Genomic DNA, 13,294 nt, shown 5'->3' with positions numbered 1-13,294 from the left:
CTAGAGCTTTGCTGGACTGGGAGGGTGGAGTTGGGTGGAAAGAATGAGAGAAGGTCCAGACGTTGAAACGACCCTAGGGGATCAAAGTTGGAATTACTGAACTAAGCTATTCCAGAACCATCTATTATCCTGAGGCTTTCTAAAACACTATTTACATACATCACCACTTTAACACTTATAGGGTGTCTTCACTTGCTTAAAAATGGGTTTTTATCCTTACTAAGTACAGAGCTACTCTGCTGGAGAAAAAAAATCCTCAAAAGTCCAAGTTAGAGACTGGTAGAGAGACTGCAGTTCTGTGCTCACTTTTTCTTTATGGGTTTATGTTGTACTTATGTAGCTCTTGCATGGCGAGAAAGCTAAGGAAACTTTTAAACAAGGTTATCTGCTGTAAAAGTCTCTCTTCCTTATCTGTATCACTTTATCTTTTCTTGTCTTCTTTCAATATTTCTTGACAGTACAATGCCTATTAGTATCAGAAATACAATTTCTAAGCTAGGAAGTGGTAGCACATACCTGTAATCCCAGCAACTCAGGAGGCTGAGGCAGGAGGATTAAAAGTTTGAGGCCAGTTTTAGCAATTTAGTGAGACCCTGTCTCAAGAAATAACAAGAGGGGCCAGGTGTGGTAGCACATGTCCGTAATCCCAGTAGCTTGGGAGGCTGAGATAGGAGGATTGTGAGTTCAAAGCCAGCCTCAGCAAAGTGAGGCGCTAAGATCCTGTCTCTAATTCAAAATAGGCCTGGGGATGTGGCTTAGTGATTGAGTGTCCCTGAGTTCAATCCCCAGAACCAAAAAATAAAAAATGAACAAAAAGGAGGCTCAGTGGTAGAGCACTAGCACATGTGAGGCACTGAATTCAATCCTCAGCACCACATAAAAATATATAAATAAAATAAAGGTATTATGTCTATCTACAGCTATAAATATTTTTTAAACAAGAAATAAAAAGGATTTAGGGGATGTAGTTCAGTGATAGAGAGCTTGCCTAGTATGCACAAGATCCTGGGTTCAGTATCCCCGAGTTCTGCAAAAAGAAAGAAAAAGAAAAGCAATGTCTAGTCCTCAGCCAGCAAAGCCCTGGCTCTTAAATTTCCATGCAAAAGTGGTAAAGATGGTATCTTTAACTTAGTCCACCTGATCTTGACTTTGCCTAAGTGGAGGTGACCTTTAGTGGGACAAATATCCTCCTATATTCAGTTCCTATCCTGAGAACAGTGTTTCCTCTTGCATAATTAGGAATAGACCCCAATTCTCCCAATGAAGATCTGGTTTCCCAATACTTCACTTACCTTCTTTTTGAATGTTAATACTTTAGAATTGCCACAAAGAACACAATTATAAAAGAACATTCTTTGCATGTTCTCCTTGCATTCCGAGATTTTGTCAAGGGCCACGACGTTCAGGAGCAGCCGAAGGAGATGCTTGTGCTTGTCTGGTGTTTCCTAGCCAGGGAGCTCAATGGACACTCATGACCCAAGAGTTGAGGATGTCCTAGTCCTGGGGCTGAATGGACTGTCTGAGAAGAGCACTGGCAACATGGAGTGGCAGGCAGATAGTGGCAGAAGCATAAATATAAACAGGAATGGCTGAGGTTGTAATTCAGTGGTAGAGCAAGTCCTGGTTTCAGTCCCCAGCTGTGGAGGAAGCGTGTGTGACTATAAAATCAGGGATGAAGCTGGGCATGATGGTGCACACTTGTGATCCCAGTGGCTCCAGAGTCTGAGGCAGAAGGATCACAAGTGCAAGGCCCTAAGTAACTTAGTGAGACTCTGTCTTAAAAAGGGCTGGAGATATAGCTCAGTGGTTAAGTGCTGCTGGTTTAATCCTCAGTATAATAAAATAAAATAAACTCAGGGATTCAGACCACAATTCAATGGCATATCTTGTGAATGATGTATGTTCACAAAACATCTTTTATTTATTTTGTGGTAGTGGCCTTGCCCATCCTAAACAGGTGTTTTGCTACTAAACTATACCTTAATCCTTTATAAAAAGCCTTTTAAAGAGGAGCATTGTAGTAGTAATAAAACTATAGGACTTAAAGTAATGAAAGCTTTCCGAGTAAGTCAAAGACCTAGCATTAGAGATGAGAGGAGGTAGCTCAAGAAAGAACAGCAATTATTGAGGGAAAGAACTGATGGTCTTATGACAAACTTATTTTCATTCAAGAAAACAATCTGTATTTGTAGAAAGAAGAGTAGCTTGAAATTTCCCCATTTTATGACCTGGTTAGGAAGACTGAAACGCAGGGGGCTGGGGAAAGGATGGTTGGAGCCCTAGTGGAAATGATAAGCAATTATAAGCAGAAAACTCTTTACCAGTTACTACCAGAGATTGCTGCCAGTTTTGATGGTAGAGCTGCAAATGTCTAGTATGCAGTTACAGCTTCTAAAACTAACTTAGATATGGGGCTTTCAAAAGACTTTTTTAAAGGGAAAGGAAAATTCATGTTTTAGTTGTGATATCATTGGTCTATTTTTTTTCTTATCTGTACTAAGAATTGAATAATAAGGTTATTAACTGTAACTCTTTAACTCTGTGACCTTGGGCAACTCTTAGCTTCTCTAAGCCTCATTTCCACATCTGTAAAAATTGGTGATACTTTGTAGAATTGTAAAGATTAAATAAGATTACAGATATTGAACCCTCTTTTTATTAAATGTGCACTCACCTACTAGGGAATTCAGGGTTTCCTATTACCTTTTTTTTTTTTTTTTAATAATTCCCTTTATTGGCTTTTCTGTACCTTCACACATTGTGAGAAGTCAGTAGAGCTGGACACAGTGAAGGGTGCACATAGCTCAATCTGGGGTCCTTCTTAATGCTCCCAGGGGCACTCTATCACTGAGTTGTATCCCCAGACCTTTTAATCTTATTTTGAGTCTGGGTTTCACTAAGTTGCCCAAACTGGCTTCAGACTTGCCATCCTCCTGCCTCAGTCTCCCAAGTCATTGTGAATTATAGGCATGCGTCACTGTGCCTGACTATACTTTTATTTTAATAAAGAATTTGGGGCCTGGAGATGTGGTTCAGTGGTAGTGTACTTGCCTAGCATGCATGAGGTCCTGGATTTGATCCAAGCACCATGCAGGGGGAGGAGGGAAGAGAAGACACTAATAACAGGACTCTCTTTTGTCTTTTTTTTCTTGTACCACCACAAACTCTACACATGATGTCTGGGAAGAGTTAATCAAACTTGTGGCTATGTATCTTGCAGTTTAATTCTAACTCCATAAGCAAATACCATAAACAGCATATATCCTTCCCCAACTAGGAAGTGAGAAGTGGAATTCCTGTTGACTCCTTTCTTGCTTTTCTAAGAAATCTCTCAAGGACTGCATCGTGTTTGCTTTCATTTCCCTGGATCCTTTCCATTCTGGAAACTCAAAAGTGCTTTCAGGACTTTTGCTTTATAGGATTTGTTTAAATAGGCTTCATCAGAAATGAACTTGGTGTGGCATTTTAGCTCTTCATGTGAGAGCACTTCCTACTCCATGAAAGTTAAAGTGGTGGAAATAACCCTGGCCTTTGCAGACTGATAGTGAGCCTGAGAATTGGAAACTGGGCTCCTGTCCAGTGACTCAGTGCCAATAATGGAAGTTAAAGCTATCAGAAAACTGAATCCTGGCCTTAGTAGGGGTGGCAGTGAATTGATACACGGAATAGCTTTGTTTCCCAGGGAGTTGTGGTCTTTCTAGCTCATTTGGGGACTTTAGGTGGAGGATGCCAGTGTCGCTTCCTAATGGAGCTGTGGCTTGTCCTTGCCTAGCCTTCCCCAGAGCGCTGGCTAGCAGATGACTTAACTGTCAGTCACTTCCATTCATATTCTAGGATGAGAGTGGCTTTGAGTTTGTACTGCAGGATAGAAACATCTTGTAGTGGAAATCCTGTGTGTTTAAATCTCAGGTTTGCCACTCTTTAACTCTGTGACCTTGGGCAAGTCTTTGGCTTCTCTAAGCTTCATTTTCACCTCTGTAAAAAAAGGTGATACTTTGTAGAATTGTAAGGATTAAATAAGATTACAGGTATTGAGCCCTCTTTTTTATTAAATGTACAATCACCTACTAGGGAATTCAGGACTTCCTACTACCTTTTGTTTTTTTTAAAAAAATAATTGCCTTTATTGGCTTTTCTATACCCTCACACATTGTGAGAAGTCAGTAGAGCTGGACACAAGTAAGGCATGCACATAGCTCAATCTGGGGTCCTTCTTAATGCTCCAGAGCACCCCACTCCCATTCACCCTAATTTTCTCCCTGCATTGCTGTTCTCCCTCAAAAAGACCATTCTCAGAATCTACTGGGTCTTCGCCATTCTTGTTGTGTTTGTGCACTGAAGAGAGCTCAAAGGATTGACATTCTATAGCCTCATCCTTGATTGTGGCCACTGTGGTGCTCTCTGTTCATCTTCTAGAACAGTTCATCTTCTTGCCGTGGGATTGCCCATGGCATAGGAGGGAGATGGGCTCATTCCATTCACAGAACAGGTATCTTCTCTGTTCTGGTTATTTTGTCATATCCCTGGGTTGTAGAAAGAATGGGCACTTTCACCCTACAAGTTGTGTCTGTGTGTGTGGGGGTGGGGGGCTATGGGACAATGGAGGTTTTGGTAAGGATTAAGTTGTAGATTCTCCACCTGTCTCCAAGGTGAGGAGGAATGAATGGACAAATTCTCTTAAGTCATCTTGTCCGTATTCTATCACATCAAGTCATTTTGCGTATGATTTGGATCCTTGTTCCCTGCTGGCAAAAGGAAAACATATGTAAGAGGGAAAGCATGCTGAGATTAACCTAGAGAGGGTAGAGGTCAACAATCCTAACACCTTCACCAGACCAGAGTGGCACCCGGAGCAGGATGTGGGACTGGGCTGTATACTTCTATTTTTGATCGGTTTCTATTCCCTTAGGGTTGAGAGATGCAAAGGAAGATATCCAGGGAACTGGGGGATTTTAAAGCACTAGGAGTATGATTGAAGCAGAAAATTCCCCTGAGTGGGGGAACTGTGAGGGCTAAGCATAGAATCTGCAGATTGGGACCATCCCAGGAATCAGTGAATGGAAGAAAGCACAGACTACGGTGGTGGCTTCTATGCTGGATAAGGGCTGTGAGGGAAGGTTGGAGAAATAGGCTATAAAGCCAATAAGGAACCTACAACCTTGGGGTGTAATTTGTGTTCTTCAAAGTTCCATTTAAATCACAACCTTTGTGTTAGCACTCTAACCAGCCACTGTTTATCCATCCCACCTCCATGACATCACCCAGCTTCCCATCCAAGCAAAACCATTCTTAGAACATTGTTTGAGTCCCATATCTGAGTATTAGGGTATTGATGGTCTAACTTCTTTTAAGAGGGCTCCTTCCCTGAACTTGAATGGAGGGAGATTGCCCTGCCAAAAAATATCAAGAGAAAAGACTAAAATGATCTGACAAATGTCCAGTATGACCTTGTTGCCTCAGTTGTATTAGAAAAAAGTTGGGGTTGGTAAGACCCATCCACCAGGACAGTATGCCTATAGGTTCTGTTACCACCACAACCAGACCCATCAATTGCCTTCCTAATCTGAGAAAATTGAATCAAAGAAGGGTAAAGAAACTAGGGTTCCCAAAGCATACTCCGAGCCCTTGGGATCTTTCTGTAACTCTGCAGGAAAAAAAAAAGAACAGAATGGATTTGCTGGGGTAATGGCCCTAACATTTATTTTCAGATGGTGAATGTGGGGAGAGGAGAGGCGCAGATGAACTTTCCCTCTTGCCCATGGAGTCTTACTGGAGACAGGATCTTTGTTCCTGGTGTTCATCAGCAGAGAAGCAGAGTCTCATCCTCTTCGGGACCTGATCTCCAGCCCCCTCAAACCAATACCACCCAGGAAACACTCTCCATTGACTGTTCAAAGAACCCTGACCAGACCAACTCTCACTCCTTATATTAATTCTGATTGTGCTGTGGGGAGGTGGGGAGTACATAAAGCAGGGGGCAGGGGAGGCTCTGAATCCCGCAGTCTGGAGAGGGGTACGGTATTCCCCAGGCTTCACAGTCTCCCTCCCCACAGGACACCAGGCTCTGATTGGGCCAGTCCCACCTCCGAGTTCAGAGGCATCAAGTCCAAGGACAGAATTGCAAGAGTATGGACACAAAACACCAAACAAATTGGAGCCAGGTTCCCAGGTGGTGTGCTCTTTTGGCCAGGGCCATTTCTGGCTTCTCAAGTCTCTGAGGCGTGGGCTGGGAGCAGTGCGGGGAGCTGCAGTCTCTGGAGCAGCTTGGTGCTGGGAAGAACTCCCCTTTTCTCCCCAGGGCTGTGTAGGAGCACAGGCACAGGGAAGGGTTATGGGCAGCAAGGGGGAAATCCCAGGGGACACCAGAGAGTGGACGCCAGTTTCATGAAAGCAAATTTATAGCTGCCACTAGTGCCTGTGGGAGGAGGTGGTAGAGGGTCCTCCAGGAAAGGGCTGGGGACAAAGGTGTCTAGCACCAAGCACATCAGCTGCATCCTCCATCCGTTTCCCCACCTGCAGCCTCTGGCAGGCTGCTGCTGGGGACCCAGATTTGTGCTTGATCAGAGTTTCACAGGAAGGTGTTGGCAGAGGTGCTCAAAGGCCATCCTGGAGGTGTCCAGTTCTGGGGTCCTCTGCAAAGTAGCCCTAGTCCCTGGAGAGCCAGAGCATGCCCTGCCCTCTTCCCTGGCCTGTCCCCGCCTACGGTGTGTGATCCTCAGACGTGAGTCTGCATCCGCCGCTGCAGGGGTCGACTGGGGTCGGAGTTCTGGGAAGAGGACTGGGAGTGGTGGGAAGAGGAGGCGGAGGCCTTGCTGGCCTTGTCAAACTGCACGTAGCCGTCCTGCTTGCCGCTGCTGCTGACGCTGCTGTCACACTGTGTGTCCAGGAAGGAACTGCTATCGCTGAGGGAGCCCCTCTGGAACTCCCGCTCACAAAGCTCGATGGAGGAGCTGCCCATTCCCAACACGAACCTCTGCCCGTAGTCGTAGAGGCGGCTCTGGCCGCTCAGGGTGCTATAGATGTTGGTGAAGGACATGCCTGTGGGCACACGCTGCTTGCCTGCGGGACGCAGGTCCGGCTGGCAGCTGGACAGGGAGATGGTCGGGGTCGAGTGGTGCTCTTTGAAGGTGTTGACACTGTAGTAGCCATTAGTGGGGTCCTGAGTGGGTGAGAGTGAGAGGCGCATCACTGGGGAAGCCTTTGCTGGACACGGTGGGGGGATCTAAAACCAGCCGCCCTACCTTGCCCAGGGAGGGGTGAGGAGGAGGAAGGAAGCCACTGGGGAGGCCTGGAGGCAGGCAGAAAGACACCCAACCGGAGACCCAGGAAGGGTCAGTGAAGCTGGATGCCAGGAGAGGGCTGGCAGGTTCTTGAAGGGAAGGAGCTGAGGACCCCAGAACTGGACACCTCCTGAGTGGCCTCTGATTACCTCTGCCACCACCTTCCAGGGTTTTATGTTAGGGCACTGCAAGATCATTTTCTTTTCTTTTTATTTATTTATTTATTTCTGTTTCAAGAAAACTTGAAAATGAGACTTTAATTGTTGTTTGTGTTTGTCCAGAACAGGGTTAATGGATTTTAAAATCTAATTGTGAGGAGCAGTGGGAGAGGTGAATTCGAGGAGTCTTAACTCTCAGTCTCTTCCACGTTGGGGTGGATAGAACGGGTGCCTTCAGCAGGGATTGGCTACAGACCTGTCCCCAGGCTGGCTTCTGGCCCTTCCCTTCTCCTGGCTGTCATTCTTTGTAGGGACTGGGGCTGGGGCCATCAAAGCTGAAGAACAGATTCCATGGCTGCCTCTTAGAACCTGTGGTTGTTCTCACCTTCAGGTTCTGAAACTCCTTTTCCTCTTCTTTGAGGACTTCCAGCTGCTTCAGTACCGAGTCTTGTTGGAATTCACCCCGTTCCATCTATAATCCAAGAAATGACATCTCAGTGCATAGGAGGTGGTCTCAACTCCACCTCCTCCAAGGAAAAGATGGGGAAATGAACTCAAAAGATTATCACATAGGCTTCACCTCCTCTATGCCCCTCCCTGCGTGGACCACAGAAGGCAGGTGAAGGAGTTGGGGACGAGATCCTATGCCTCATTCCTACTCCTGGAATCCCCTTCCTTGAGGCAGAGAGGTGGGAAGGGTAGGGGAGGTGAAGCAGGGGGCAGACCCCTAAGTGTCACTATCTGCAGCTGGGCTAGGTCATCATCTCCTTCAGGGATTGTCCTTGGCTGATTCAACTTAATTCATTGAGCAATTTATCAGCCAGACACTGTGCTAAGGTCCAGGGATACACTGATGAAGATACGTTAATACATGGCCCTGCTCATCAGGGAGTTGGATCTGGAAATACATAATTACAGAACATCAAGTACAGGGCATAGTTCCCTCTCTTTAGGGCAATTCATCAATCAGGGCTAGGGCTGAATGAAGGCCTTAAGGAGGAACCACAGAGAATCATTACATGTGAGGTGTTGGCAATGTTGGTGTTATGGTTTTGATCTGAAGTGTCCCCCAAAGGCCACATGTTGAAGGCTGTTCCTCAGCCTGTGTTGCTATTGGGAGGTGGTAGAACTTTAGGAGGTGAAACCTAGTGGAAAGAAGTAAGGCCACTGGGGGCATGCGCTTGAAGGGAGGTCAGGATCTTGGGCCCTCCTCTCTTCTTTTTTCCTTCCTTCCTTCCCTAGTGTTGGGGATTGAACCCATGGCCTCATGTATGCCAACCAAACACTGTATCAATGAGCGACATCTCCAGCCCTGTTTTTCTTTGCTCGCTCGCTCTCTCTCTCTCTCTCTCTCTCTCTCTCTCTCTCTCCCTCTCTCTCTTAAATTTTAAGACAGGGTCTTTCTTTCTTTTAAAAATATTTTTTAGATGTTAATGAACCTGTATTTTATTCATTTACTTATATGTGGTGCTGGGAATGAAATCCAGTGCCTTACATATGTTAGCCAAGCACTCTACCACTGAGCGGCAACACCAGCCCAAGACAGGGTCTTTCTACCTTGTCCAGCTGTCCTCGAACTTGCTATGATACTGCCTCAGCTTCCTAAGTAGCTGGGATTATAGGCATGTACCACTACACCTGGCCTCTCTCTTCATTCTGTTTCTGGTTGTCATGAGGTGAGCTGCTTTCCTATGCCATGTGTATCTGCCATGATATTCTTCTGCCTCACCACAAGTCCAAAGGCAACAGGTCCAAGCAACCATGGAGTAATACCTCTGAAACTGAAACTGTGGACCAAAATAAACCTTTCCTCTCATTAAGTCAATTTTCTCAGGTATTTTGTCATAGCAGTAGAAAGCTGGCCACATCTGTTATTCATAGCAGTGATTTAGATGCACTGGAAAGTTGTCTTCCTTAACAGATATCAAACCACTTAAGATGGAGGACCACTTCTTGCTCTGTTTGGGTTCCATCCACATCTGGTCCAGTTCCTTGCATATTGTGGTCATTGACCAGAAGACTTTTGGAATGGAATATATTAATTCTTGGATTCACCACGCATAGTACAGTGCCAGCTAAATGGTAGGGCTGTTCCAAATATCATGATTTATGTTGAATGAATGAATGAGTGAAGCAATTCAATCACTGAGAATAGTCATTAGACATATGAAAAACAGAGCATACTTGCACACAGTGAGTGTTTGCAGTAATCTGAATAACCACAGTGATGCCTCACTTGTGACACAACTGATACCTCCCAAGTATCACTTCTGCTAAGTCCATGGTCTAGGCCAGGTTCCCACATAATCTCTCGGCAGGAAGTTCCTTCTCTCAGCAGGAACTTCCTCCTCTCCTTCTGAAATCCACAGAACCAGCCAATGTGCTTCCATCTTGTTACTGCCTCACTATTACTACTACTTCTTTTTTACCCCCCATTTTGCAATAAATGCTCCAGCTCTATCTGGATTAGAGTTGTTTCCCACTACACTCAACTTCTAAACCTACCTCCCCTGGATGATGGGGCTGTTTCCAAGGTCAAGAGGTGAAAGGAAGGAAGAATGAGATTTCCCCCAGGGGAAGCTAGCGCTGCCTCAGCAAGTCCCTTCTGCCAAACACCCTCTTGGTATTACTGGATACTGAGCAACCCCTACTGTTTTCTGAGGATGTGGAATTGTCTGAGACAGAATGTTCCAATGGAGGGAATTCAATGGCCCATTCAGGAAGGATAGCTCCATGGAGCTTAACTACAGAGACATTGGTTCCTGCTCAAGTCTAGGCTGTGGTTTCCTTTCCTTGTAAATTAAACACTCTGTTAAGTGAGGTGCTAAGTTAGCCCCTGGGGGAATAGACAAGTGTAGACTCAGAACATGACCTTTGTCCTTGAGGAGCTCTGGGATAATTGGTGGTGGGGTAAGGTGAAATTAGAACAATGCACTATGGAAGAGGCACGCACAGAGTGTTTGGGAAGAGTAGAGGGTGTGTAGCTCACCGTCAGTGGGGCAGGGGGCCAGCAAGCACAGAATATCATGGAGTTGATGACATTTGAGCTGATTCTTGTAAGAGAATGTAAAATTCAAAAAAAAAAAAAAAAAAAGTCAACAGGGCTGTGCATAGGCCTTCCAGGTATAAAAGACTCTAAGACCAGGAATCACAAGCTCTTTGGTGTGTCTGGAAAGCCAGATGTGGTTGGCCGGGAGATGGAACTAGAAAGATTGGCAGCTGCCTTGCAGGAAGGGTCTGATGACATGCTGGGCAGCTGGACTTTATCCAGTAGACATGGAGCCAATGAGGGATTGAAGTAAGATAATCAGGAGATCAGATTTGCATTCTGGAAGAACCCTTTGATAGGCTCTGGAGGATAGGTTGAGAAAAGTGGCAAATGCTAAAATCAATTAGGAGGCTTCTGCAGGGGAGTGAGGATGAGGCCTGAGATAAGGAAGTGACAGCTCAGGAGAGGCGGGACACACGTTTGAGACCATTTTTTGAGGTGGAATTGACAGTCCCTAAAAATCAATTGGATAGAGAAAGAGTAGCAGAGGGAAAAGTCGGTTCAATTCAATAAACATTTGTGAGCCCCTGCCAGGGATGAACAAGATAGTAGTTGCTCACCATCTAGTGGGTGATTTTAGAGCAACACAAGTAACTAACATTTACTGAGCATTCACTGTAAGCTGTCTGTGTCCCCAGGTTCTGCACTGTGGATTCTACAAACTGAGGATCAAAAACACTTGGGAAGAAAGTTCTGTGTACAGACTGTTTTGTTGTCATTATTCCCTAAACAACACTATGTAACAACTATTTGCATAGTATTTACATTGTATTGTATTAGGTATTTAACTCATATGGGAGGAGGCTGGTCCCTTCTGTAATCCCAGCAATTTGGGAGGCAAGAGGATCGAAAGTTCAAGTCCAGCCTCAGAAACTTAGTAAGACACTTAGTAACTTAGAAGTGTACCATTGGGGGTGTGCCTTAGTAAGACTATTTTTTCAAAATTGAAAAAAAAAATGCTGGCAATGTAGCTCAGTAGTAGAGTGCCTCTGGGTTCAATCCCCACTATTGCAAAACAAACAAAGATATAAATAGATAAATGAAAATAAAGTATATGGGAGGATTGGGCACATTATATGCAAACACTACACAATTTTATGTAAGAAACTTGAGCATCTTAAGATTTTGGTATCATTAGGGGGTCCTGGAACCAATCCCCACAGATACCAAGGAACAACTGTACTGATTCATGGGCTCTGAGCTCTTCAGGGCCTCACCATGGCCCTGTATCTTATGCCCATTTCATAGAAGAGGACACTGAAGCTCTTTACCTCTTGCTCTGCTGTTGCTACTCCAGCACATTTCTACCATGACAATATTCACCTCAAGTTTCTAGCATAGTTGTTATAGTTTGGATCTGGAATCCTTCTTCCCGAGTGGGCTTTTGAGTTCTCTCGGATTGAAATATTCTCTCTGTCTCAGACAATTCTACACCCTCAGCAAAGAGTAGGGTTCACTGGGAATCTTGGTAAGAGTGGCGGGGTATTTGGCAGAAGGGACTTGCTGAGGGCCCTGTGGCTAGCTTCCCCTTGGGGAGACCTTCATCCCCTCATTCCTTTCATCTCAAGGTAACAACCTAGGTAACAACCCTCATTACTATGAGGTTCGTGTATCGAAGGCTTGCTCCTCAGTGCAACAGTGTTCAGAGGTGGGGTTTGGGGTTCTAACCTCAACAGTGGATTCATCCAATGATAGATTCAGAATTTGATGGCATTACTGGGAGGTGGTAGAAACTGTAGAAGGTGGCACCTTGGAGGAAGTGTACCATTGGAGGTGTGCCTTTGAAGGGTCTTTCTTACCCCTGACCACTTCCTTGCTCTCTCTCTCTGCTTCCTAGCTGCCCTGAAGTGAGCAGTTTTGCTCCACATGCTGCTTTGCCATGTTCTTCTGCCATGATGCTCTGTCTCATCCCAGGCCCAGAAACATTGGAGCCATTAACCATGGACTGAAATAATGAGCCAAAATACATCTTTCCTCCTTCAAGTTGTTTTTCTCAGATATTTTGTCACAGTAATGAAAAGCTGACTAACACAGTTGTCTAGGCTTCTGCCTGGACAGTAAGGTGGATTCTGAGTCATGAAGAGGGATCAAGAAGAGGTACAGCAGGCTTTATATCACTGGAGAGGTTCTGAGTTTGCTTCTGGTGGGCAATCCAGTTCCCAAAGAGGAACCTATGCTTCTTATGGACAAGTTTTGGGGGAAGGAGAGAGGAGAGGAATGTACCGAGTATCTATTATATCTATGTATGTAGAGTTATATATAGCAACATACTATGACAATTTAAGCCTATGGACTCTCCCTGCTGAGTGGTCAGGCTCTCTGCGGGCAGGGACTGTACCTTAGGTGTCTTCAAGTCTCCCAGATCACCAGGCGCAGTACAACAGGCCCACAGATAAATGTTTGTTGGTTGAGACTGTGTGCCTGGTCTGTTGTAGAGCATCTTGACTGATACTCTGCTTCTCAGAAGTGTCGAGGACATTGAGAAGCCTCCAGTCCCAGAACCTTCTGGGGACATGGTCACAGGGTATGGTGGGGAATGGGCAGCATTCTTACCATCAGCTGCTTGATAGTGGAGTGCTCTTCCGCCTCCCGACCAGAGGCAGGCTCCTTGTGGACAATCTCCACTCGGATATCGTTTTTGGCTGACACAACCCCTTTCAGGTCTGGACATAAAATAGGAAAGTGTAGGCGACAAATTCAGTTCTCACTCTCAGGGATCAAGGCCCGAGATGTCATGCTCCCCCACAGTTGCCTGATGCCACCCCTCACCCCACCACCCTGTAGGATTTACCCTCCCTTCAACCCCT

General features: G+C 45.4%; 1 protein-coding gene across 1 annotated transcript in view; it reads right to left on the bottom strand.

Moving 5' to 3' along the window:
* Positions 1-6,715: 6,715 nt before the first annotated feature.
* The window catches only part of Kirrel3 (kirre like nephrin family adhesion molecule 3), a 126,642-nt gene continuing 120,063 nt past the window's right edge, over positions 6,716-13,294 (bottom strand). Inside the window, exons 15-17 of the mRNA XM_076841599.1 lie at positions 13,041-13,150; positions 7,824-7,910; positions 6,716-7,159 (exon numbers count right to left, since the gene is read on the bottom strand). Coding sequence (XP_076697714.1) covers positions 6,716-7,159; positions 7,824-7,910; positions 13,041-13,150 — 641 coding nt within the window. The remainder of the gene's footprint in view (positions 7,160-7,823; positions 7,911-13,040; positions 13,151-13,294) is intronic.

The sequence above is a fragment of the Callospermophilus lateralis genome, chromosome 2, assembly GCF_048772815.1.
Source record: "Callospermophilus lateralis isolate mCalLat2 chromosome 2, mCalLat2.hap1, whole genome shotgun sequence".
NCBI classification, from domain to species: domain Eukaryota; kingdom Metazoa; phylum Chordata; class Mammalia; order Rodentia; family Sciuridae; genus Callospermophilus; species Callospermophilus lateralis.
Note: the sequence above shows the minus strand (reverse complement) of the source record. Positions and strands in the feature narration are given on the sequence as shown.